The following is a 25,796-nucleotide window of genomic DNA, read 5'->3' on the forward strand; positions in this document are numbered from 1 at the left end:
TCCCACACGCGTGTGCACGCTCCCCACGTCCATGTGCAGGCTCTCACACGCGTGTGCACGCTCCTGCATCCATGTGCAGGCTTCCACATGCGTGGCCACGCTCCCACATCCATGTGCAGGCTCCCACACGCGTGTGCACGCTCCCACATCCATGTGCAGGCTCTCACACACGTGTGTGCACGCTCCCACATCCATGTGCACGCTTCCACATGCGTGGCCATGCTCCCACATCCATGTGCAGGCTCCCACACGCATGGCCACGCTCCCACACGCGTGTTCCTGACCCTGCTCATGCTCCTTGCACACCCCCAGCCGCTTTGAGCCCCCCCCACACCCTCCCCCCTCGCTTCTCGCACACGCGTGTCCGGGCTTTGCACGCTCAGCCTTGCACACGCGTGTGCGCCGGGGTTGGGGGGGGGGTGGGGGCGTCCACCCGGCCACGGTGGGTGTCCCCGCGCTGGTGAGTCACCCGCCGGCGGCCGCGCGTGTCCCCGCGTGTGACGTGTGCCCGTGAGTCAGCACGTGGCGGGGGGGAGGGGCATTGCACACGCGTGTGCGGGCAACGTGCACGAGGGCTTGTGTGGCCATCCTGCCCCCCCCGGGGGGGGGGTGGGGGTGGGGGGGGGGGGTTGTTGATGCACGATGCCTTGTGCGAGGCCCTCGTGGACGCCAAGCGTCCTCGTGCGAGACCCCTCGTGCGAGACCCTCGTGCGAAGCCACCACCCCCCCCCCCCCGCTCTGTGTCCCCGCAGCTCGCTGGCCGTCACGGAGGAGCCGCCGGCCCCCAGGAACGTGCCAGGCCGCGGCCACGTCCCCCCCCCCATGGCCTCGGCCCCGGGCGTCGCTCGCCCCCCCCCGGGGCCCTGAGACGTGGCGGGGGGGCAGCCCCACTTGGGGGGCGTAGGGGGCAGAGAAAGGGGGTCCCCGGGCAGGTTGGGGGGCGTAGGGGTCCCAACGGTGGGGCTCGGACGCCTGGGTCCCCCCCCCGCACAGCCAGCGGTCAGGGGGGCGTAGGGGGGGGGCAGAGTCGGGGTGTTTCCCTCCCCCCCCTTCCCCGCACCATCGTCACCCCCCCACACACACACACCCCCTGAGTGCCTGGGTGCCCCCCCCCCCAACTCCATCACCCCCTCCCCACTCCATCGCCCCCCCATAACACCTGGGTGTCCCCTCCCCCACCCCCCACCCCCCCCCACCTGAACGCCTGGTTCCCCCCCCCCAAATCCATCACCCCCCCACTCCACCCCCCCCCCCCCCCCCCCCGCAAACACCTGGGTGTCCCCCCCCACCCCATCACCCCCCCATAACACCTGGGTCCCCCCCCGTCACCCACCCCCCCCCAAACACCTGGGTCCCCCCCCACCCCATCGCCCCCCATAACACCTGAGTGCCCCCCCCATTCCATCACCCCCCCCAGAACACCTGGGTGCCCCCATCACCCCCCTCCATAACACCTGGGTCCATCCCCCCCCCCCCCATCACCCCCCCATAACGCCTGGGTCCCCCCCCCCATCACCTCCCCATAACACCTGAGTGCCCCCCGCAAATCACCTGGGTGCCCCCCCCCATAACACCTGGGTCCCCCCCCCATATCACCTGGGTGCCCCCCCCATCACCCCCCCATAACACCTGAGTGCCCCCTCCACTCCATCACCCCCCCATAACACCTGGGTGCCCCCCCCCCATATCACCTGGGTGCCCCCCCCATCACCCCCCACAACACCTGGGTCCCTTCCCCCCCCCCATCACCCCCCCATAACGCCTGGGTCCCCCCCCCCCATCACCCCCCCATAACACCTGAGTGCCCCCCCCATATCACGTGGGTGCCCCCCCCATAACACCTGGGTCCCCCCCCCATATCACCTGGGTGCCCCCCCCATCACCCCCCCATAACACCTGAGTGCCCCCCCCCACCCCATCACCCCCTCCCCACCCAAACGCCTGGGTCCCCCACCCCGGGGTGGGGGTCGGGGTCCAGCCGGACGCCTGGGTTCCCCCCCCCCGCCCCCCCGCCCCCCCCGGCCGGGTTTTTCCCGGGGCGCGGTTCAGGCTGGAGTCGCTCAAGCGCTGGAATGGGGAGGGGGTGGTGTGGTGCGAGAAGGGGGTGCAGGTGCTGCTCACCACGGTGGGCGCCTTCGCCGCCTTCGGCCTCATGACCATCGCCATCGGCACCGACTACTGGCTCTACGCCCGCGCCTTCATCTGCAACACCAGCAACATCTCGGGGGAGGACGCGGCCCACCGCGACCGCCGCGATCCCGGCGGATTGACCCACTCCGGCCTCTGGCGGATCTGCTGCCTCGAAGGTGGGTTTTGGGGGGGGGGGGGGGGAGGCGGCGGGGACGGTTGTGGCACCGTCGGGGGAAGGTCGCAGCCTGGTGGCATCGTTGGGGACGCTGGTGGCACTGTCAGGGGAAGGTCACAGCGTGGTGGCATCACTGGGGACGCTGGTGGCACTGTCAGGGGAAGCTCGCAGCATCGTGGCACTGTCAGGGGAAGCTCGCAGCATGGTGGCATCGTTGGGGACACTGGTGGCACTGTCAGGGGGAAGCTCGCAGTGTTGCGGCATTGTTGGGGACACTGGTGGCACTGTCGGGGGGAAGCTCGCAGCATGGTGGCATCATTGGGGACACTCATGGCACTGTCAGGGGAAGCTCGCAGCGTGGTGGCATCGTTGGGGACGCTGGTGGCACTGTCAGGGGAAGCTCGCAGCATCGTGGCACTGTCAGGGGAAGGTCGCAGCGTGGTGGCATCGTTGGGGACACTCGTGGCACTGTCAGGGGGAAGCTCGCAATGTCACGGCATTGTTGGGGACGCTGGTGGCACTGTCAGGGGAAGGTCGCAGCGTGGTGGCATCACTGGGGACGCTGGTGGCACTGTCGGGGGAAGCTCACAGCCTGGTGGCTTCGTTGGGGACACTGCTGCCACTGTCAGGGGAAGCTCACAGCATCGTGGCACTGTCGGGGGAAGGTCGCAGCATGGTGGCATCGTTGGGGACACTGGTGGCACTGTCAGGGGAAGGTCGCAGCATGGTGGCATCGTTGGGGACACTGGTGGCACTGTCAGGGGAAGGTCGCAGCCTGGTGGCATCGTTGGGGACACTCATGGCACTCTCAGGCGAAGCTCGCAGCATGGTCGCATCACTGGGGACACTGGTGGCACTGTCAGGGGAAGGTCGCAGCATGGTGGCATCGTTGGGGACGCTGGTGGCACTGTCAGGGGGAAGCTCGCAGCCTGGTGGCATCATTGGGGACACTGGTGGCACTGTCAGGGGGAAGCTCGCAGCCTGGTGGCATCGTTGGGGACACCGGTGGCACTGTCGGGGGAAGCTCACAGCATCGTGGCACTGTCAGGGGAAGCTCGCAGCGTGGTGGCATCGTTGGGGACACTGGTGGCACTGTCAGGGGAAGGTCGCAGCGTGGTGGCATCGTTGGGGACACTCGTGGCACTGTCAGGGGGAAGGTCGCAGCGTGGTGGCATCGTTGGGGACGCTGGTGGCACTGTCGGGGGAAGCTCACCGCGTGGTGGCATCGTTGGGGACATTGGTGGCACTGTCAGGGGAAGGTCGCAGCGTGGTGGCATCGTTGGGGACGCTGGTGGCACTGTCGGGGGAAGGTCGCAGCGTGGTGGCATCGTTGGGGACACTGGTGGCACTGTCAGGGGAAGGTCGCAGCGTGGTGGCATCGTTGGGGACGCTGGTGGCACTGTCAGGGGAAGGTCGCAGCCTGGTGGCATCGTTGGGGACACTGGTGGCACTGTCAGGGGAAGGTCGCAGCGTGGTGGCATCACTGGGGACGCTGGTGGCACTGTCAGGGGAAGGTCGCAGCGTGGTGGCATCGTTGGGGACACCGGTGGCACTGTCGGGGGAAGGTCGCAGCCTGGTGGCATCGTTGGGGACACTCGTGGCACTGTCAGGGGGAAGCTCACCGCGTGGTGGCATCGTTGGGGACACTGGTGGCACTGTCAGGGGAAGGTCGCAGCGTGGTGGCATCGTTGGGGACGCTGGTGGCACTGTCAGGGGAAGCTCGCAGCGTGGTGGCATCACTGGGGACGCTGGTGGCACCGTCGGGGGCAGCTCGCGGGGGGCCGGGGGGGACCCGCAGCCCCACGGTGGCACAGCTGGAGGTGTCCCCAACCCCACGGTGTCCCTGACCCCGTCCCCGTGGTGTCCCTGTCCCCACAGTGTCCCCACCCCTGTCCCCGTGATGTCCCCATCCCCACCATGTCCCCATCCCTCCGATGTCCCTGTCCCCACAATGTCCCCAACCTTGTCCTTGTGGTGTCCCCAACCCCACGGTGTCCCCAACCCCATCCCCATGATGTCCCCAACCCCACGCTGTCCCCGTCCCCGTGTTGTCCCTGTCCCCACCATGTCCCCATCCCTGTCCTTCTGGTGTCCCCATCCCCTTGATGTCCCCAAACCCGCACTGTCCCCACCCCTGTCCCCGCGATGTCCCCGTCCCCATGGTGTCCCCATCCCTGTCCCTCTGGTGTCCCCGTCCCCGCAGTGTCTCCATGGTGTCCTCGTCACCGTCTCTGTGGTGTCCCTGTCCCCACCACATCACCAGCCCCATGGTGTCCTCTTCCCTGTGATGTCCCCATCCCCACGGTGTCCCCATCCCCACGGTGCCCCTGTCCCCATGGCGTCCCTGGTGCCATGATGTCCCTGTCTCTGCAGTGTCCCCGTGGTGTCCCTGTCCCCATGATGTCACTCTCCCTGTCCCTGCTGTGTCCCCATCCCTGTGATGTTCCCGTTCCTGTCCCCACGATGTCCCTGTCCCCAGGTTGTCACCATCCCCATCCCCGCCGTGTCCCTGTCCCCGCCCCCGCAGTGCCCCAGTCCCCACAGTGTCCCCATCCCCATGATGTCCCTGTCCCCAGGATGTCACTGTCCCCATCCCCATGGTGTCCCCGTCCCTGTGATGTTCCTGTCCCCATCCCCATGGTGTCCCCGTCCCCACAGTGTCCCCGTCCCCGGGATGTCCCTGTCCCCACAGTGTCCCCATCCACACGGTGTCCCTGTCTCCAGGATGTCATTGTCCCTGTCCCTGCTGTGTCCCCATCCCCGTGGCGTCCCTGTCCCTCCAGTGTCCCTGTCCCTCCAGTGTCCCTGTCCCCATGGCGTCCCCATCCCCACGGTGTCCCCGTCCCCATGGTGTCCCCATCCCCATTCCTGTGGTGTCCCCATCCCCATGCTGTCCCCGTCCCTGCGGTGTCCCTGTCCCTATGGCGTCTCCATCCCCATGGTGTCCCTGTCCCCATGGTGTCCCCATCCCCATGCTGTCCCTGTCCCCATCCCCGTGGTGTCCCCGTCCCCATGGTGTCCCCGTCCCCACGGTGTCCCCGTCCCCATCCCCATGGTGTCCCCGTCCCTGCGGTGTCCCTGTCCCCATGGTGTCCCTGTCCCCATGGCGTCCCCATCCCCATGCTGTCCCTGTCCCCATCCCCGTGGTGTCCCCGTCCCTGTGGTGTCCCCGTCCCCATGGTGTCCCCGTCCCCGCGGTGTCCCCGTCCCCGCGGCAGCCGTCCCCGTGTCCCCGCAGGCCTGAAGCGGGGGCTGTGCCTGAAGATCAACCACTTCCCCGAGGACATGGAGTACGACCACGACAGCGCCGAGTACCTGCTGCGTGAGTCGCCCCGGCAACCGCCCCGTCGCCACGGCGACCGTCCCGCCGTCACCCCGGCAACCGCCCGCATCACCCCGGCAACAGCCCCGCCATCACCCCGGCAACCTCCCGCATCACCCGCCCCGCCATCGCCATGGCAACTGCCCCGCATCACCTGCCCCGCCGTCGCCATGGCAACCGCCCCAGCATCACCCCAGCCATGTCCTGGCATTATCCTGGCGTTGCCCCAGCAACCGCTGTGGTGTTGCCATGGCAACCGCCCCCCCCCCCCCCCCCCGGCATTGTCACGGCGATGCCTTGACAACCGGCTTGGCATCGCCTTGGCAACGGGGCTGTCATCGTCCCCGGGGATGCCCCGCCGTTGCCATGGTGATGCCCCGGCAACCGCCCTGGCGTTGCCCTGGCAACCGCCCTGGCAACCGCCCCAGCCATGCTGCTGCCATGGCAACCGAGTCGCTAGCCACGCCCCCTGGCAACGGCAGTCCCATGGAAACCCCTCCCATAGCAACTGGGCTCCTTGGCAACAGGGATGCCATGGCAACGCCCCTCCCCTGGCAACAGGGATGCCGGGGCAAGGTTCTGCCTTCTGATTGGCTGCTGTGCCAGGAAGCCTGCCCCGCTGATTGGCTGGTGGTCCAGCGACAGCGAGCATGTGCCCGGTTCTGATTGGCTGTTGACGACAGCCCTTTCTCCTCATTGGTTCCCACTCTCAAGCACCCTCTCCTCTGATTGGCTGATGCCTTTAAGGGCTCTGATTGGCTGCGGCCTGGAGAGGCCCCATTGGCTGGTGCCGGTAGATCTTAGCGCACCTGTGGGCTCTGATTGGCTGGGGGCTGCTGGACCCCAGGGTGCTCATGGGCTCTGATTGGCTGCCAGACTGGAGTGCTCCCATTGGCTGGAGCTGACAGATCCCCCACCATTTGGGCACTCTGATTGGCCGCCCGCCCTGGGCCTCCCATTGGATGGGGCTGACAGATCCCACGCCTTTCATGTGCCCTGATTGGCTGCCAGCCCCCGGGCTGCCATTGGCCGGGGATAATAGATCCCACACTTTTCCTGCTCCCTGATTGGCCGCCATCCCCGGGGCTGCCACTGACCGGGGCTAGCAGAACCCACTGCCATTGGCCGGGGCTAACGGATCCCATGCCCTTCGTGTTCCCCAATTGGCCGCCATTCCCAGGACTCCCATTGGCCGGGGCTAGCGGATCCCATGCCCTTTGTGTTCCCTGCTTGGCCGCCATCCCCAGGACTCCCATTGGCCGGGGCTAACGGATCCCATGCCCTTCCTGTTCCCCGATTGGCCGCCATCCCCGGGGCCGCCATTGGCCGGGGCTAACGGATCCCATGCCCTTCCTGTTCCCCGATTGGCCGCCATCCCCAGGACTCCCATTGGCCGGGGCTAACGGATCCCATGCCCTTCCTGTTCCCCGATTGGCCGCCATCCCCAGGACTCCCATTGGCCGGGGCTAACGGATCCCATGCCCTTCCTGTTCCCCGATTGGCCGCCATCCCCAGGACTCCCATTGGCCGGGGCTAACGGATCCCATGCCCTTCCTGTTCCCCGATTGGCCGCCATCCCCAGGACTCCCATTGGCCGGGGCTAGCGGATCCCATGCCCTTTGCGTTCCCCCATTGGCCGCCATCCCCGGGGCCGCCATTGGCCGGGGCTAACGGATCCCATGCCCTTCCTGTTCCCCCATTGGCCGCCATCCCCGGGGCCGCCATTGGCCGGGGCTAGCGGATCCCATGCCCTTTGTGTTCCCTGCTTGGCCGCCATCCCCAGGACTCCCATTGGCCGGGGCTAACGGATCCCATGCCCTTCCTGTTCCCCCATTGGCCACCATCCCCGGGGCCGCCATTGGCCGGGGCTAGTGGATCCCATGCCCTTCCTGTTCCCCGATTGGCCGCCATCCCCAGGACTCCCATTGGCCGGGGCTAACGGATCCCATGCCCTTCCTGTTCCCCGATTGGCCGCCATCCCCAGGACTCCCATTGGCCGGGGCTAACGGATCCCATGCCCTTCGTGTTCCCCGATTGGCCGCCATCCCCGGGGCCGCCATTGGCCGGGGCTAACGGATCCCATGCCCTTTGCGTTCCCCCATTGGCCGCCATCCCCGGGGCCGCCATTGGCCGGGGCTAGCGGATCCCGCTGCTGCTGGCCGGGGCTAACGAGGGCCCGTGGTCCCGCAGGGGTGGTCCGGGCCTCCAGCATCTTCCCGATCCTGAGCGCGGTGCTGCTGCTGCTGGGGGGGGTCTGCGTGGCCGCCAGCCGCCTGCGCCGCGCGCGCACCAGCCTGGTCCTGGGCGCCGGCATCCTCTTCGTCGCCGCCGGTCAGTGGCGGGGGGGGGCGGGGGGGTGTCCCCAGGGCTCTCGGGGAGGGGGCCCCGATCCCAGCCTCGCCCCCTTGAGATGGGGGGGGGGGGGGGGGGGATGCCTCCCACATCCCAGTAGGATCCCTGGGAGGGGATGGGGGGTCCCCGGGGCTCTCGGGGAGGGGGGGGGGGGCTGAGCCCGGCCAAGGGGTCCCCCTCGGGGGGGGTGAGGGGGTCCCCCACATCCCAGGGGATGCCCGGAGGAGGGGGTGGGGGGTCCCCAGGGCTCCTGGGGAGGGGGCCCCAAGCCCAGCCTCATCCCCTGTCCCTTGTCCCCTGTCCTTCATCCCTTGTCCCCTCCCTGTCCCTTGTCCCTTGACCTCTCCCACGTCTCCCTTTGTCCCCTGTCCCATGTCCCTCCTCATCCCATCTCCCTTGTCCCCTGCCTGTCCCATGTCCCCTGTCCCTTGTCCCCCATCCTCTGCCTGTCCCTTGTCCTTGATCCTTTCTCCCATCCCTGTCCCTTGTCCTCTCCCACGTCTCCCTTTGTCCCCTGTCCCATGTCCCCTGTCCTTCATCCCTTCTCCCATCCCTGTCCCTTGTCCCTTGACCTGTCCCACGTCTCCCTTTGTCCCGTCCCACGTCCCCCCTCATCCCCTGTCCCTTGTCCCTTGTCCTTCATCCCTTGTCCCCTCCCTGTCCCATGTCCCTTGTCCTTCATCCCCTCTCCCTTCCTTGTCCCTTGTCCCTTGACCTCTCCCACGTCTCCCTTTGTCCCCTGTCCCACGGCCCCTGTCCTTCATCCCTTCTCCTTTCCTTCTCCCATGTCCCCTGTCCCTTGTCCCCTGTCCTTCATCCCTTCTCCTCTCCCTGTCCCACGTCCCCTGACCTGTCCCCTGTCCCCTGTCCTTCATCCCTTCTTTCCTTGTCCCTTGTCCCCTGTCCTTCATCCCTTCTCCTCTCCCTGTCCCACGTCCCCTGACCTGTCCCCTGTCCCCTGCCCTTCATCCCTTCTTTCCTTGTCTCACGTCCCCTGTCCCATGTCCCCTGTCCTTCATCCCTTCTTTCCTTGTCCCATGTCCCCTGTCCCTTGTCCCCTGTCCTTCATCCCTTCTCCTCTCCCTGTCCCATGTCCCCTGTCCTTCATCCCTTCTTTCCTTGTCCCACGTCCCCTGTCCCTTGTCCCCTGTCCTTCATCCCTTCTCCTCTCCCTGTCCCACGTCCCCTGACCTGTCCCCTGTCCCCTGCCCTTCATCCCTTCTTTCCTTGTCCCACGTCCCCTGTCCCTTGTCCCCTGTCCTTCATCCCTTCTCCTCTCCCTGTCCCATGTCCCCTGTCCTTCATCCCTTCTTTCCTTGTCCCACGTCCCCTGTCCCTTGTCCCCTGTCCTTCATCCCTTCTCCTCTCCCTGTCCCACGTCCCCTGACCTGTCCCCTGTCCCCTGCCCTTCATCCCTTCTTTCCTTGTCCCACGTCCCCTGTCCCTTGTCCCCTGTCCTTCATCCCTTCTCCTCTCCCTGTCCCATGTCCCCTGTCCTTCATCCCTTCTTTCCTTGTCCCACGTCCCCTGTCCCTTGTCCCCTGTCCTTCATCCCTTCTCCTCTCCCTGTCCCACGTCCCCTGACCTGTCCCCTGTCCCCTGCCCTTCATCCCTTCTTTCCTTGTCCCACGTCCCCTGTCCCTTGTCCCCTGTCCTTCATCCCTTCTCCTCTCCCTGTCCCATGTCCCCTGTCCTTCATCCCTTCTTTCCTTGTCCCACGTCCCCTGTCCCTTGTCCCCTGTCCTTCATCCCTTCTCCTCTCCCTGTCCCACGTCCCCTGACCTGTCCCCTGTCCCCTGCCCTTCATCCCTTCTTTCCTTGTCCCACGTCCCCTGTCCCATGTCCCCTGTCCTTCATCCCTTCTTTCCTTGTCCCATGTCCCCTGTCCCTTGTCCCCTGTCCTTCATCCCTTCTCCTCTCCCTGTCCCATGTCCCCTGTCCTTCATCCCTTCTTTCCTTGTCCCACGTCCCCTGTCCCTTGTCCCCTGTCCTTCATCCCCTCTCCTCTCCCTCTCCCACGTCCCCTGACCTGTCCCATGTCCCCCTGCCACCACGTCCCCCCCTGTCCCCCCCTCGTCCGTCACGTCCCTTGTCCCCGTCCCGTCCCCCCCCCCCAGGCCTCAGCAACATCATCGGGGTGATCGTCTACATCTCGGCCAACGCGGGGGACCCGGGGACGAAGCGGGACGAGGACAAGAAGAGCCATTACTCCTACGGCTGGTCCTTCTACTTCGGGGGGCTCTCCTTCATCCTGGCCGAGGCCATCGGGGTCCTGGCCGTCAACCTCTACATCGAGCGGCACCGCAAAGCCCGGGGGGGCCCCGGGGGGGGGCCGGGACCCCCCCCGCCTCCCCCCCCTCCCCGCGTCCCCCCCGGCCCCCGACCTCGTCCCCGCCGTCGCTCCCGCTCCAGCTCTCGCTCCAGCGAACCGGGGCGCTCCCGGGACGCCTCCCCCCCGCCGCCGCCCCCCCTGCCCCCCCCTGGAAAATCGGGGGGAGGGGGAGCCCCCCCGGCCGATATCTCCATGTACACCCTATCGCGGGAGGGACCCCCCGGGCCACCCCCCCCCGGCACCCCCGGACCCCCCTTTTTGCAGCTGCATAACGCCTTTGGGAAGGACCCCCCCGGGGGCCCCCCCGACAGCGCCTCGGGGACCAGCACCCTCAACCGCAAGACCACCCCCGTCTAGGGGCACCCCCGGACCCCCCCGGGACCCCCCCAGGGGACCAGCACCCTCAATGACAAGACCACCCCCGTCTAGGGGCACCCCCGGACCCCCCCCGAGACCCCTGGGACCCCCCCCCAAGGGACCAGCACCCTCAACTGCAAGACCACCCCATCTAGGGGCACCCCTGGAACCCCCTGGAACCCCCCCAGAACCCCCCCAGCCCCTCCTGGGACCCCCCCAGGGACCCCCCCGGGGACCAGCACCCCAAATGACAGGACCACCCCCTTCTAGGGGCACCCCCGGACCCCCCAGGGACCCCCCTGGGGACCAGCCCCCTCAATGACAGGACCACCCCCCTCTAGGGGCACCCCCGGACCCCCCAGGGACCCCCCTGGGGACCAGCCCCCTCAGTGACAGGACCACCCCCCTCTAGGGGCGCCCCCAGAACCCCCCGCCCCAAACCTCTGAGACCCCCCCAGAGCCCTGGGCACCCCCAGGGACCCCCCAGGGACCTCCCAGGGACAGCCCAGACCCCCCTGGGGACCCCCAGACCCCCCCAGGGACCCCCTGGGGACCGACAGCAAGAGCAGCCCCACCTGAGGGACTCCCCCCCCCTCACTGCCCCAGCTCCTGCCTTCTTCGGCCCCGTCTTCCTCCTCCTCTCCTCACCCTCCCCTTCCTCCTGCCCTTGTCATCTTCCTCCTCCTGCCTTCCTCATCCTCGCCTTCCTCCTCCTCTCCTCGTCCTCCTGCTGCCTTCCTCCTCATCCTCCTCCTCTCCTCCTCCTCCTCCTCCTCTCCTCCTCCTCCTCATCCTCCTCCTCCTCCTCTCCTCTTCCTCATCCTCCTTTTGCCCTTCTCATCTTCACCTTCCTCCTGCCTTCCTCCTCCTCTTCCTCCTCTTCCTCCTGCCTTCCTCATCTGCCTCCTCCTCCTCCCTCCCCCCCCCCACCCCCCGGCCCTCCCGCGGGCGGGCAGGGCTGTGTCCCCCCCGCCATGTTCCGTGGGGGGGATTTGGGGGCTCCCCAAGGGCTAAACTCCGCTCCAGCTCCGAGCCCCCCCCTCCCCCCCCGCAGGGGCCCCCCCAAACCGCTGTCTCTTGGGGGGGGGTTCCCCAAAACCGCTGTCTCTTGGGGGGGGGGGGGTCTTGAAACCACCATGTCTTGCGGGGGGGAGCTTAAAACCACCATGTCTTTGACGGGGGGGGGGGCGGGTCCCTGGAAACCGTCATCTCTTGGGAGGGGGGGCCCCAATTGCCATCTCTTTGGGGGTCCCCTCCAAAACCACCCTCTGTTTGGGAGAGGTCCCCAAAACCGCCATCTCTTTTGGGGGGGTCCCTTGAAACCGCCATCTCTTTTGGGGGGGTTCCCTTGAAACCACCATCTCTGGGGGGGGGGGGGGAGGGGGTGTGTGTCCTCAAAACTGCTGTCTCTTGGGGTCCCCAAAACCGCCGTCTCTTGGGGGGGCCCCCCCAAAAAAAACTGCCATGTCTTTGGGGGTCCCTTGAAACTGTCATCTCTTGGGGGGGGGGGGGGGGTGTCCCTGAAACCACCATCTCTTGGGTGGGGTGTACCCAAAACCGCCATTTCTTGCAGGGGGGGTCCCCAAAACTGCCGTCTCTTGAGGGCCCCCCTCAAACCTCGGTCTCTCCCTCCCCACCTCCCCCCCTGGCCCCCCCAGCTCCTTTTTGGCGGGGTCCCCAGGGACACCCCCCCCCTGCACAGCCCCGGGGGGGGGCCCTGTGCCTTAGGGGGGGCTGTGGGGGTGGGGCCCAGGCTGGGGGGGAGGGCAGTGGGACCCCCCCTCTCCCCACCCCCCCCCCGAGCAGCTCCCTGAGCAATATGGACCAGTACGGCCCAGTCCCTGGGCAGTACCAAACCAGTATCTCCCCCTTCCGTGGCCAGTACGGGACCAGTAAAACCCAGTTTGCTCAACAGCGTCAAACCAGTATGGCCCACTTCCCTGGGCAATATCGGACCAGTACAGCCCAGTTTGCTCGGTAGTATCGGCCCAGTATGGCCCAGTTCCCTGGGCAGTATCGGACCAGTACAGCCCAGTCTGCAGGCAGTGCTGTGCCAATAGCTCCCAGTTCACCCAGTGCTCCCAGTATCCCCCAGTGCCCTGGGCCGGCTGCAGAGCTGGGCTCTCCCGTGCAGTCTCAGTCCAGTTGCTCCCAGTAACCGCCCAGTTGCTCCCAGTTTCCCCCCCCACCTCCTCCCAGTTGCTCCCAGTGCCCCCTGGTCACCCCCAGTCTCCCCCAATTGGTCCCAGTCTCCCCCTCCCCCCCCCATTGCTCCCAGTCCCCCCCAGCGTTCCCAGTCACTCCCAGTCGCTCCCAGTCCTCCCCCCCCCATCACTCCCAGTGCCCCCCCATCGCTCCCAGTCACTCCCAGTGCCCCCCCCATCACTCCCAGTCCCCCCCCATCGATCCCAGTCGCTCCCAGTCGTCGTCCCCCATTGCTCCCAGTGCCCCCCCCACCCGGCCCCGTTAATGAATGTCGGTTAATTTGGGGGGGGGGGCCGGGATCGTTGGGAGCCCCCCCCGCCCCGCCCCGAGAACGTGCAGCGCCGGGTGCCCCCCCCCCTTCCACACCTAGACCACGCCCCCTTTGTACAGCCCCGCCCCCTTGTACAGCCCCGCCCCCTTCCCGCAGGCCCCGCCCCCCTTCCCGCAGGCCCCGCCCCCTGTACAGCGCCGGGCGCCGCCCCCTGCATGGATTTTTACGGAAATTTCGCTCTTTAAAATAAAATTGAATCTCTGGAAGTGGCGCCGGGGCGGGGGGGGGGGCGGGGGACGGGGGGGTGTAAGCAGGAGGGAACACGGGGCGGGGGGGGGGGGACATGGGGGGACGTGGGGGGGACACAGGGGATGGGGGAGACACAGGGGGACTTGGGGGGGACACGGAGGACATGGGGGGACACGGGGGGACATGGACGGGGGACAGGGGATGGGGGGACATGGGGGGACACGGGGGATGGGGGGGCTATGGGGGGACCCGCCGTCACTATACCTGAGGCCCTTAGCAACCAGCCAGGCCCTTAGTAACGGGGCAAGCCCCTCCCTGCAGGCCACCTCTCCCCTCCCATTGGCTGCCAGGCCTGTCAGTCGCGCAGAGAGGCGTGGCCAGGCGCCCCTCAATCCCGCTTGGTTCTGCCCCGCCTCAAAGAGGAGGCTGTGACAGCTCATTGGTTACCGTGGCTGCCTATCAGCCAATTCAGGGCTGTCCTGGCTCTCATTGGCTGTTCCTGGCTGCCAATCACGACGCCGCGGCGGACTGCGTCCCAGCGTCCTATCGGATTGGTGGTTTGGCCCGTCCCTCAGGCGCGCGACCGCTGATAGGCTGCGGCGGCGGCGAGGGGCGGGGCTAGCCCGGGCGGGGCGGGCGGACGGGCGCCGCCGCGGCGGAGGGCGGAGGACAGGAGCGGAGCGGAGGGAGCGGCCCCGGCCCGGCGCGAGCGGCCGCCCCGGCCGCCATGGAGGACGGAGTCTATGGTAGGCCCGGCGGGGGCGGTGACGGGGGCCGTTTGGCCCCCCCCGGGATGGGGGAGGAGGGGGGGGGGGGCTCTGGTGGCCGCGTGGGTTTCTGTCCCGAGGTGGAGGGGCGGGGTCACGTGACAAGGCCTCACCACTCCCCTCCCGCGAGGTTGGGGGGGGCCGTGGTGGGCGAAACCATTCAATGGCGGGGGTGGGGGGGTGGGGGGGGATGGATGTGGCCTCTCATGCCACGCCCCCCGTTTCCGCCAGGCCACACCCCCTTTCCGCGAGGCCACGCCCCTCCGTCGACCCGTCCCCTGCGCGTGGAGCTGCGTGTGGGCGGGGCTTACGTGGGGAAAGGGCGGGGCTAAAACGGTTGGGGGCGTGGCCTTGGACGTGTCTTTGCAGAAGAGGGGCGTGGTTATACCAGAGAGGGCGGGGTTTGTCGCCAAGGGGGCGTGGTTAAAGTTAAGGAGGCGGGGCTTGGACTTGGCTCTGGTTCTGTTTCCTGGGGCAGGGAGAGGGCGGGGCCTCTGGAGAGGGGGCGGGGCCAAGGGGGGGGGGGGGCGCGGCGGAGTTGTGACACCCCCCCACCCCCACCCCCCGCCTTCCCCCCGGGACCTCCCTAGTGCCCCCCGACCTGACGGCGGAGGAGCGGCTGGAGCTGGAGAGCATCCGGCGGCGCAAGCAGGAGCTGCTGGGGGAGATCCAGCGCCTGCGGGAGGAGCTGAGCGAGGCCATGAGTGAGGTGGAGGGGCTGGAGGCCAACGAGGGCAGGTACCCCCCAAATACCCCCTCCCAGGGCCCCCAGCTACCCCCCCGAGACCCCTGAAACCCTCCCAGGGCCCCTCAATACCCCCCCCCGAGACCCCTGAAACCCTCCCAGGGCCCCTCAATACCCCCCCAAGACCCCTGAAACCCTCCCAGGGACCCCAGATACCCCCCCCAAGACCACAGAAACCCTCCCAGGGCCCCTCAATACCCCCCCCGAGATCCCTGAAACCCTCCCAGGGCCCCCAGATACCCCCCCGAGACCCCTGAAACCCTCCCAGAGCCCCTCAATACGCCCACCCAAGACCCCTGAAACCCTCCCAGGGCCCCCAGATACCCCACCGAGACCCCTGAAACCCTCCCAGGGCCCCTCAATACCCCCCCGAGACACCTGAAACCCTCCCAGGGACCCCAGATACCCCCCCAAGACCACAGAAACCCTCCCAGGGACCCCAGATACCCCCCCAAGACCACAGAAACCCTCCCGGGGACCCCAGATACCCCCCCAAGACCACAGAAACCCTCCCAGGGCCCCTCAATACCCCCCCCAAGACCCCTGAAACCCTCCCAGGGCCCCTCAATACCCCCTCCCCAAGACCCCTGAAACCCTCCCAGGGCCCCCAGATTACCCCCCCGAGACCCCTGAAACCCTCCCAGGGCCCCCAGATACCCCCCCAAGACCTCAGAAACCCTCCCAAGGTCCCTGCCTACCCTCTGGTACCCCTAAATACTCCTCCACCACCCTCAAATATAGCTGTGAGACCCCAGAAACCCCCTCAGGGACCCCAAATGCGCCCTGAGGACCCCCAAATAGCCCTCTGAGACCCCAGAAACCCTCTTAGGGCCCCCACATACCCCCTTGGCACCCCTAAATATTCTTCCAGGACCCTCAAATACGCCCCCGAGGATCTCAAATATTCCCTCAGGACGCCCCCAGCACTGCCAAATACTCCTGGTACCCCTAAATACCTCTCCAGGAGCCCCAAATACCCTCTCAGGACCCCCAAATATCCCCCTGAGACCACAGAAACCCTCCCAGGGCCCCCACATACACCCCGGCACCCCTAAATACTCTTGCGGGACCACCATACACCAGTGAGGCTCTCAAATGTCTCCCCAGGATGCCTAAATACCCCCCTGAGACCCCAAAAACCCCTTCAGGGCCCCCAAATACCCCCCCAAACATCCCCCAGGACCCCCAGACACCTGTCCTGGGGTCCCCTGTACAGAGAGACTCCCTTCACCCGCTAGGATGTACCTTCCCAGGCATGGAGAGACCCCCAAAACCTGGCCCTGAGACCCCCAGTGTACCCCCCTGCTGCATGGGGTGGACCCAGACGCCCTGTGGACCCCCCCAAAATCTACCCCAGCATCCCTAAATACCCCCTGACAGCACCATGGTCCCCCTCTCCGGGGGCTTTGGGTCTTCTCAGTCTCTGTCAGGGCCCAGGGGACCCCCAAAACCCTCCCCCAGAACTACCCCCCTGTCCGTGGGGACCCCAAAACTTCCTCTGAAGGTTTTGGGGGCTCCCCCTGACCCTGGTTTAACACCCCCCCCCACCCCCCCCCGCTTCAGCAAAACCCTCCAGAGGAACCGAAAGATGGGGATGGGCCGCAAGAAATTCAACATGGACCCCAAAAAGGTGAGGGGCTCCCCAACGCCGTGTCGTTCCCCCCTCCCCCTTCAATGTGGGGTTCCCGGATGCCTGGGGGTGTCGTCCCCCACCCCGGGTAGTCCCTGATGGTTTTGGGGTGCAGGGGATCCAGTTCCTGGTGGAGAACGAGCTGCTGCGTCACACGGCCGAGGACATCGCCCGCTTCCTCTACAAGGGCGAGGGGCTCAACAAGACGGCCATCGGCGACTACCTGGGCGAGAGGTGGGCTTCCTGGGGGGGGGGGGGAGGGGCTTCCTCGGGGGGGAGGGGCTTCCTCGGAGGGTGAGGGGCTTCATGAAAGGGGGAGGGGCTTCCCAAAAGGAGTGGGGCTTCCCCAAGGACCACCCACCCCCCAGAGATGGAACCAGCCCATTGGTTTGAGGCTGGGGAAGGTTTGGGTGATTGACAGCGTGGTGGGCGGAGCTTATTGGAAGGGGGAGTGGCCTCATGAGGGGGAGGGGCTTAGTGGAAGGGGCGGGGCTTCCCCAAGGACCACCCACCCCCCTCCGGAGGTGGGTCCAGCCCATTGGTTTGAGGCTGGGGAAGGTTGGGATGATTGACAGCATGATGGGTGGGGCTTATGGTGAGGAGGCGGGGCTTATGGAAAGGGAAGGGGCTTCTCCCAGGACCACCGCCCCCCCCCCCCCCGAGATGGGAGCAGCCCACTGGGTTGAGTTTGGAGAGGGTTGGGGTGATTGACAGCATGATGGGCGGGTCTTCCTGGAAGGGGCGGGGCTTACTGAGAGTGGGAGGGGCTTTGTGAAGTGGGTGTGGCTTTGTGGAAGGGGTGGAGCTTCCCCAAGGACCACCCACCCACACACACCCCCCCAGGGGTGGGAGCACCCCCTTGGGCTGCGGCTGAGGGGGGTGGGGATGTCCTGGGTGATTGACAGCGTGGTGGGCGGGGTTTAAGTGGGTGGGTCTCGGGGGTGGGCGGGGCTTGGGGGTGATTGACAGCTCGGTTCTGCGCTCCCTCCCCAGGGAGGAGTTCAATATCGGGGTGCTGCACGCCTTCGTGGACCTCCACGAGTTCACGGACCTCAACCTGGTGCAGGCGCTGAGGTGAGGGGGCTGGGGGGGGGCACTTTTGGGGGTTGGGAGGGGGCTCTTGCGGGGGGAGGCGGGGGTTGTCGAGACATCTGGGGGGCGCTGGGGACTTTGGGGGGGTATTCAGGGGTCCGAGGAGGGTTAGGGACGCCTGGGAGGAGGACTGGGGGGTCTGGGGGATCCCTTGAAGATTTTGAGGGGGCTCACGTGGAGTATCATGGGGGGGCTGGGAGGGTCCCCGGGAGGAATTTGGGGGTCCCGGGGAGGATTTTGAGGATCTGCTGAAGGATTTGGGGGGATGACGGAGGATTTTGGGGGTCCCGGGGAGGATTTTGGGGGTCCCGGGGAGGATTTTGAAGATCTGCTGGAGGATTTGGGGGGATGACGGAGGATTTTGGGGGTCCTGGGGAGGATTTTGAAGATCTGCTGGAGGATTTGGGGGGATGACGGAGGATTTTGGGGGTCCCGGGGAGGATTTTGAGGATCTGCTGGAGGATTTGGGGGGATGACGGAGGATTTTGGGGGTCCCGGGGAGGATCTTGAAGATCTGCTGGAGGATTTGGGGGGATGACAGAGGATTTTGGGGGTCCCGGGGAGGATTTTGAGGATCTGCTGGAGGATTTGGGGGGATGACGGAGGATTTTGGGGGTCCCGGGGAGGATCTTGAAGATCTGCTGGAGGATTTGGGGGGATGACAGAGGATTTTGGGGGTCTGCTGGAGGATTTTGGGGATGACGGAGGATTTGGGAGGATGACGGAGGATTTTGGGGGTCCCGGGGAGGATCTTGAAGATCTGCTGGAGGATTTGGGGGGATGACGGAGGATTTTGGGGGTCCTGGGGAGGATTTTGAGGATCTGCTGGAGGATTTGGGAGGATGACGGAGGATTTTGGGGGTCCCGGGGAGGATTTTGGGGCTCTGCTGGAGGATTTGGGAGGATGACGGAGGATTTTGGGGGTCCCGGGGAGGATTTTGGGGCTCTGCTGGAGGATTTGGGGGGATGACGGAGGATTTTGGGGGTCCCGGGGAGGATTTTGAGGATCTGCTGGAGGATTTGGGAGGATGACGGAGGATTTTGGGGGTCCCGGGGAGGATTTTGGGGCTCTGCTGGAGGATTTGGGGGGATGACGGAGGATTTTGGGGGTCCCGGGGAGGATCTTGAAGATCTGCTGGAGGATTTGGGGGGATGACAGAGGATTTTGGGGGTCTGCTGGAGGATTTTGGGGATGACGGAGGATTTGGGAGGATGACGGAGGATTTTGGGGGTCCCGGGGAGGATCTTGAAGATCTGCTGGAGGATTTGGGGGGATGACGGAGGATTTTGGGGGTCCCGGGGAGGATTTTGAGGATCTGCTGGAGGATTTGAGAGGATGACGGAGGATTTTGGGGGTCCCAGGAAGAATTTGAGGGATCTGCTGGAGGACTTGGGGGTCCCAGTGAGGATTTGAGGATCTGGTGGAGGATTTGGGTGACCTGGGGAGGATTTGGGAGATCCTTGGGGGAGGGGGGGGATGGTGTTGGGGGCCCTGTGGAGGTTTGGGGGGCAGTGGAGGATTTGGGGTGCCCCCCCTGTTTCCCCCCCTCCCTCAGGCAGTTCCTGTGGAGCTTTCGGCTGCCGGGGGAGGCACAGAAGATCGACCGGATGATGGAGGCCTTCGCCCAGCGCTACTGTCTCTGCAACCCCGGCGTCTTCCAGTGCACGGGTAGGGCCATGCTCCGCCCCCCCGGCCACGCCCAGCCACACCCAGCCACCCTCCAGCCCCACACCCCCCCCGCCATGTCCCCAAATGGGCCAGACACCTGGCTGTCCCCTCCCCCCCCCCCAATTCACCCATGGCCGCTGGGGTCCCCCCTGGGTGACCTGGATGTTGGGGTCCCCTCCCCGTGACCCCCCCTGTGCTGCCAGGGTCCCCTTGGGACCCCCCTCTCCGGCTGTTAGGGTCCCCTGAAGCCCACCCAAGTCACCTGGATATTGGGGTCCCCCCCATGACTCCCACCCCGGCTTTTGGGGTCCCTCTGCACCCCCCCACAAGTCATCTGGATGTTGGGGTCCCCCCCGTGACCCCCCTGTGCTGCCAGGGTTCCCTTTGGACCCCCCCTCTGGCTGCTGGGGACCCCCCCTCTGGCTTTTGGGGTCCCCCTGCACACACCCACCCCCCTAAAGTCACCTGGATGTTGGGGTTCCCCTGTGCCTTCCCTGTCTCTTGGGGTCCCCCCGTGTTCCCCCCAGCTGTGGGGGGGGTCCCCATGACCCCCCCATCTATTGGGGTCCCCTTTGCCACCTGGCTGTCGGGCTCCCCGTCCCCTTGCGCCTCCCCCTGCCCCCGTATGTCCCCTGTACCCTCCATGCTACCGGGGCCCCCCCATGCCCTCATGCCCCCCCCCCCAGCTGTGGGGGGGTCCCCCTATGCCCCCCCCCAGCTGTGGGGGGGGGTCCCCATGACCCCCCCCATCTATTGGGGTCCCCTTTGCCACCTGGCTGTCGGGCTCCCCATCCCCTTGTTTTCTCACTGCTGTCGGGGTCCCCCCACGCCCCACATCCCCCCCCCCCGTCCCCTGGCTGTGGGGGTCCCCCCCGTGACCCCCCCTGCCCCCAGACACGTGCTACGTCCTCTCCTTCGCCGTCATCATGCTCAACACCAGCCTGCACAACCCCAACGTGCGGGACAAGCCCTCGGCCGAGCGCTTCGTGGCCATGAACCGCGGCATCAACGACGGCGGGGACCTGCCCGAGGAGCTGCTGCGGGTAGGGCGGGGCCCGGGGGGGGCAGGGCGGGGCTTGGAGGGGCGGGGCCCGGGGGGGCGGGGCTTGGAGGGAGGGTGGGGCCATGCGGGTGGAGGGGTCAGTGCTGGGAGGAAGGGGGGGGGCATGGTCTGTGGAGGGAGCGTGGTCTGGAAGGGGTGGGGCCCGAGGGGGGCGGGGCCAGGGGGCGGGGCTTGGAGGGAGGGTGGGGCCGTGAGGGATGGGAAAGACCTGGAGGAGCTGCTGGGGGGTGTGGTCTGAGGGGGGCGTGGCTTGGAGGGAGGGTGGGGCCATGGGGGCTGGAGGGGTCAGTGATGGGAGAGGCGGGGGGGCGTGGTCTCGAAGGGGCGTGGTCTGCGGGGGTGGGGCTTAGAGGGAGGGTGGGGCCATGGGGGTGGAGGGGTGAGGGATAGGAGAGACCAGGGGGGCGTGGTCTGGAGGGGGCGTGGTCTCGAAGGGTGGAGGGTGGGGCCTGAGCAATGGGCGGGGCTGTGGTCTTGGGAGGCGTGGCTTGAAGGGGTGTGGCCGGGGGGGCGTGGCTTGTGTCCCTGGGTTTGGCTATGAATGTGGGCGGGGCTTGTGGCTCTAGATGGGGCCGGCGGCTCTGTGGGTGGGGCCACTGACTATGGGCGGGGCTTGTGGGGCTGTGGGTGTGGCCACTGAGAGTGGGCGGGGCTTGTGGCGCTGTAGGCGGGGCTTGTGGCGCTGTGGGCGGCGCCACGTACAGACCTGGAGCCCCCGGGGGGTGGGGGGGTGGGTGCTGCCCTAGGGGTGGGGTGGGGTGTGGCCGAGGTGGGCGTGGCCTGGGCCTGACCCCGCCCCCTCTCCCCCCTCCCCAGAACCTCTACGAGAGCATCCGCAGCGAGCCCTTCAAGATCCCCGAGGACGACGGCAACGACCTGACCCACACCTTCTTCAACCCCGACCGCGAGGGCTGGCTGCTCAAGCTGGGTGAGCCACGCCCCCTCCCCGGCCACGCCCCCTCCCCGGCCACGCCCCCTCCCCCCAGCCCCGCCCCCTCCCCTCCCCTGGGTCCTCTCTTTTCTCTGTCTCTGTCCCCTCTGCGCCTGCCCTGGGTCCCCGCTGCTCTTTACGGCTGTCCCTCCCCCCCGCCCCCCCCCAAACTGGGCAAGAACCAGCTTCTCCCAGTATCTCCCAGCCCTGCCCAGTCCCTCCTGATATCTTTCTGGGCCTTCCCAGTGCCTCCCAGTTCACCCCTGGATGCATCCCAGTACCCCTCTGGACCTTCCCAGTGCCTTCCAGCCCCACTCAGTCCGTCCTGATATCTTCCTGGACCTTCCTAGTGCCTCCCAGTCCCCCCAGTTCACCCTTGGATGCATCCCAGTGCCCCTCTGGACCTTCCCAGTGCCTCCCAGTCCCCCCAGTTCACCCCTGGATGCATCCCAGTGCCCCTCCGGACCTTCCCGGTGCCTCCCAGTCCCCCCAGTTCACCCCTGGATGCATCCCAGTGCCCCTCTGGACCTTCCTAGTGCCTCCCAGTCCCCCCAGTTCACCCCTGGATGCATCCCAGTGCCCCTCTGGACCTTCCTAGTGCCTCCCAGTCCCCCCAGTTCACCCCTGGATGCATCCCAGTGCCGCTCTGGACCTTCCCGGTGCCTCCCAGTCCTGCTCAGTCCCTCCTGACATCTTCCTGGAACCTTCCCAGTGCCTCCCAGTTCACCCCTGGGTGCATCCCAGTGCCCCTCTGGACCTTCCCAGTGCCTCCCAGTCCTGCTCAGTATCTCCTGATATGTTCCTGGACCTTCCCAGTGCCTCCCAGTGCCCCCAGTTCACCCCTGGATGCATCCCAGTGCCCCTCTGGACCTTCCTAGTGCCTCCCAGTCCCCCCAGTTCACCCCTGGATGCATCCCAGTACCCCTCTGGACCTTCCCAATGCCTCCCAGCCCCACTCAGTCCCTCCTGAGATCTTCCTGGACCTTCCCAGTGCCTCCCAGTCTCCCCAGTTCACCCCTGGATGCATCCCAGTGCCCCTCTGGACCTTCCCAGTGCCTCCCAGTCTCCCCAGTTCACCCCTGGATGCATCCCAGTGCCCCTCTGGACCTTCCCAGTGCCTCCCAGTCCTGCTCAGTCCCTCCCCATGCCTCCCGGGGCCTTCCCAGTGCCCCCCAGTTCCTCTGTGGACCTTCCCAGTTCCTCCCAGTGCCCCCAGATGCCCTCCCAGGACCCCCCCAGTTCCCTCCCAGTGCTCCCCAGTTCCCCCAGGGGTTCGCGGGGGGGGGCGGTTCCCGTGTGGACGTGACTGACGTTTCCTCTCTCTCTTCCTCCGTCTGTCTGTCCCCGTCTGACCCTCCCCGTCCCCTTCACCCCCCCCCGGCCCCCCCCAAATCCCCCACCCCCCACCCCTCCCGCTGCCGACGCCCGGCCCGGCCCCCCCAGGAGGTACGTATTGGGGTGGGGGGGGTGTGGGGGGGGCCAACACCCCGGGACTCCCCCCCCCGCCCCCCAGAAAAACCCCCACTGTGCCCCCCCCCAATCCCAGCATGTTTTGGGACCTCCCAGAATGGTCTGGGGCTTATGCCCCCCCCCAAATCTATCTCCCCCCCCGCCCCCATCCCCTGCCTCAATCTGTCGTCCCCACCCCCACCCCCAGTTGCCCTTGGAGCCCCCCAAAATCCATGTGGCTCCTCGGGGACCCCTGGATCCCTCCTGAGGCCCCCCCCAGGTGTCGTCCCCCCCCTCTTCCCCGACCCTCCTGCCCCCCCCCAGCCCCCCCTGAGCCCCCCCTGTCCCCCCCAGGCGGGCGGGTGAAGACGTGGAAGCGGCGCTGGTTCATCCTCACCGACAACTGTCTCTACTACTTCGAGTACACCACGGTGAGACCCCCCCACACCACCCCAAAACCCCCCCTCGGGGTCCCCCCTGACTCCCCCTTAGGCATCCCCAAACCGCCCGGGGGGGCCCGATGCCCTCTGCCCCCCCCCCCCCCCAAACCCCTCTGGGACCCCCTGAATCTCCCAAATTGACTGGGCTTTTTTGGGTACCCCAGGGTGACACCCCCCCCCCCCCCCCCCCCCCGCCCCAGGGACCTCCTGGTCCTGTCTGGGCCCCCCTTGACCCTCTTGGGGACCCCCCTTATGCCCCCCCCGCCCCTGGGGGCCCCAAAAGACCCCCCCATACCCCTCTGGACCCCCACTCCAGGGACCCCACTGAGCCCTTGAGGGCCCCCCCAAACCCCCAGGGTCCCCCCTGGGACACCCCAACCCCTTGGGGTCCCCCAGAGACCCACCCTTGAGTCCCTTGGACCCCCCCCCCCCCCAAACCCCCTGGACTTCCCCAGGGACCCCCCCCAAGCCATTTAGGGCCCCCCTGGACACCCCCAGGGACCCCCTTGAGCCTCTGGGGACCCCTCCAACCCCCCCCTTGACATCCAGGACCCCCCCCAGGGTGTCCCCTGACCCCCCAGGGTCCCCCTGAACCCCTTAGAAACCCCAGGGACCCTCTGAAGCCCCTGGGGGGACACCCCCAGAGACACAACACCCACCCCCGGACCCCCCCTGACCCCCTGTGACCCCCCCCCAGGATAAGGAGCCACGGGGCATCATCCCCCTGGAGAACCTGAGCATCCGCGAGGTGGAGGACCCCCGCAAGCCGGTGAGCCCCCCCGTGTCCCCCCCGGGCTCCCCCTGTGTCCCCCATCCCCATCGCTGCGTGTCCCGAGGACCCCTTCCCCCCAGATTTGGGGGGGGTGGAGGGGGGGGGCATAGCCGTGCCCCCCATCTCCCCCCAACAAGGGGCTCTATTCCCCCCTGGGGTCCCCAGTCCCCCCCCCATCCTTCCCTGTCCCCTAATCCCCTCTTGTGTCCCCCAGCCGCCCCCAAACCCCCCATTGTCCCCACATGTCCCCGTGTCGCCCCTCCCCAGGACCCCCCCAGATTTGGGGGGGGGGGGGGGGCAGGCAGCCGTGCCCCCCACCTTCTCCTCCATCTCCTCCCAACAAGGGGCTCCATTCCCCCCCGGGGTCCCCAATTCCTCCCCCATCCCCCCCATCCTCCCCTGTACCTGACTCCCCCCGGCCCCCGCCGGCCCCCCTGGCCCCCCCAGCCTGACCTGTTGCCCCCCCCCGCCGCCCCCCCCCAGCACTGCTTCGAGCTCTACATCCCCAACAACAAGGGGCAGCTCATCAAGGCCTGTAAGACGGAGGCGGACGGGCGGGTGGTGGAGGGGAACCACGTCGTCTACCGCATCTCCGCCCCCACCCGCGACCAGAAGGACGAGTGGATCAAATCCATCCAGTGAGCACCCCAAAAAACCCCCCCCCGGCCCCCCCAGATCCTCCCGGGGGGTCTTCACCATCCCCCCCCCCCCCTTCCCAGGGGCTTCCTATGGGGTGAGGATGCAGAAAGATGCTGTGGAGCATCTGGGGGGGGGTGAACCCGCGACCAGAAGGACGAGTGGATCAAATCCATCCAGCGAGCACCCCAAAAACACCCCCCCCGGCCCCCCCAAATCCTCCCGGGGGGTCCTCACCATCCCCCCCCCCCCTTCCCAGGGGCTTCCTATGGGGTGAGGACACAGAAAGATGCTGTGGAGCATCTTGGTGGGGGGCGGGGGGTACCCGGGCGTCTGGGGGGGTCCCAGAGGGAGGGAGCACCCCAAAACCCCCTCTTGGGGACCCCCCCAATCCTCCTGGGGACTCTCAACCCCCCCCCAGGCACCCCCAAATTCCTCTGGGGGGGTCCTCAACCCCCCCCCTCCCTCCTTGGGGCTTTCTGTGGGGTGGGGATGCAGGAAGACGCCGTGGAGCATCTGGGGGGACCTGGGCGTTTCGGGGGGGGTGCAAGGGGAGGGGCCACTCCAAATCCCCCCCATGGACCCCCCAAACCCCCCCCCGGGGACCCCCCCAATCCTCCTGGGGCCCCTAAATCCTCCCGGGGTCCTCGAAGTCCCCCAGGGCTTCCGATGGGGTGGGGATGCAGGAAGATGCTGTGGAGCATCTGGGGGGACCGGGGGGGGGGGTGTCCCTGGACGGGGCTGGGGGGGGCACCCCGGGGGGGGGACACCCCAAAACCCCCTGGGGCACCCCAAAAACCCTTCGGGCCCCCCCCCCGCAGGGCGGCGGTGAGCGTCGACCCCTTCTACGAGATGTTGGCCGCCCGCAAGAAGCGCATCTCGGTGAAGAAAAAGCAGGAGCAGCCCTGAGAGGGGGGGGCCGGGACCCCCCCGGGACCACGAGGGACCCCCCCCGGACCACGAGAGCCCACCGGGACCACGAGGGACCCCCCCGGACTGTGAGGGACCCCCCCTGGGATGCCCCAGGACCAGGAGGACACCCCCGGGACCCCCCGCTGAGGACCACAAGGGACCCCCCAGGACCACAAGGAGGCCCCCCCGGGCCCCCCCAGCATCACGAAGGACCCCCCCAAGGACCACAAGGACCCCCCCCCCAGCACCACGAGGGAAGCCCTGGGCCCCCCCAGCACCACAAGGGACCCCCCCAGA

The 25,796-nt window shown here is 67.5% G+C and overlaps 2 protein-coding genes across 3 annotated transcripts; both read left to right on the plus strand.

Annotated features, from left to right (window-relative positions):
- The first annotated feature begins 1,850 nt into the window (after positions 1-1,850).
- Positions 1,851-13,410, plus strand: LOC141737257 (voltage-dependent calcium channel gamma-8 subunit-like). The gene is made up of 4 exons (XM_074571921.1): positions 1,851-2,306; positions 5,544-5,627; positions 7,818-7,958; positions 10,097-13,410. The coding sequence occupies exons 1-4, from the start codon at positions 2,153-2,155 to the stop codon at positions 10,666-10,668; spliced, it is 951 nt and encodes a 316-aa protein (XP_074428022.1). The 5' UTR covers positions 1,851-2,152; the 3' UTR covers positions 10,669-13,410.
- A 594-nt stretch (positions 13,411-14,004) lies between these two features.
- On the plus strand, positions 14,005-25,659 carry LOC141737256 (cytohesin-2). Of its 2 annotated transcripts, none has more exons than XM_074571920.1 (12): positions 14,005-14,139; positions 14,751-14,898; positions 16,469-16,535; positions 16,651-16,769; positions 17,529-17,609; positions 19,184-19,296; positions 20,191-20,339; positions 21,176-21,288; positions 23,092-23,170; positions 23,877-23,948; positions 24,468-24,589; positions 25,409-25,659. In XM_074571920.1, exons 1-12 carry the CDS (start codon positions 14,121-14,123, stop codon positions 25,494-25,496), a joined length of 1,170 nt encoding a protein of 389 aa, XP_074428021.1. In that variant the 5' UTR covers positions 14,005-14,120; the 3' UTR covers positions 25,497-25,659. The 2 variants fall into 2 exon arrangements, with proteins under 2 accessions (XP_074428021.1, XP_074428020.1); XM_074571919.1 differs by having other exon boundaries at positions 21,176-21,287; positions 23,094-23,170; positions 24,435-24,589.
- Positions 25,660-25,796: the final 137 nt, after the last annotated feature.

This window comes from Larus michahellis, unplaced genomic scaffold (assembly GCF_964199755.1).
Source record: "Larus michahellis unplaced genomic scaffold, bLarMic1.1 SCAFFOLD_326, whole genome shotgun sequence".
Lineage (NCBI taxonomy): Eukaryota > Metazoa > Chordata > Aves > Charadriiformes > Laridae > Larus > Larus michahellis.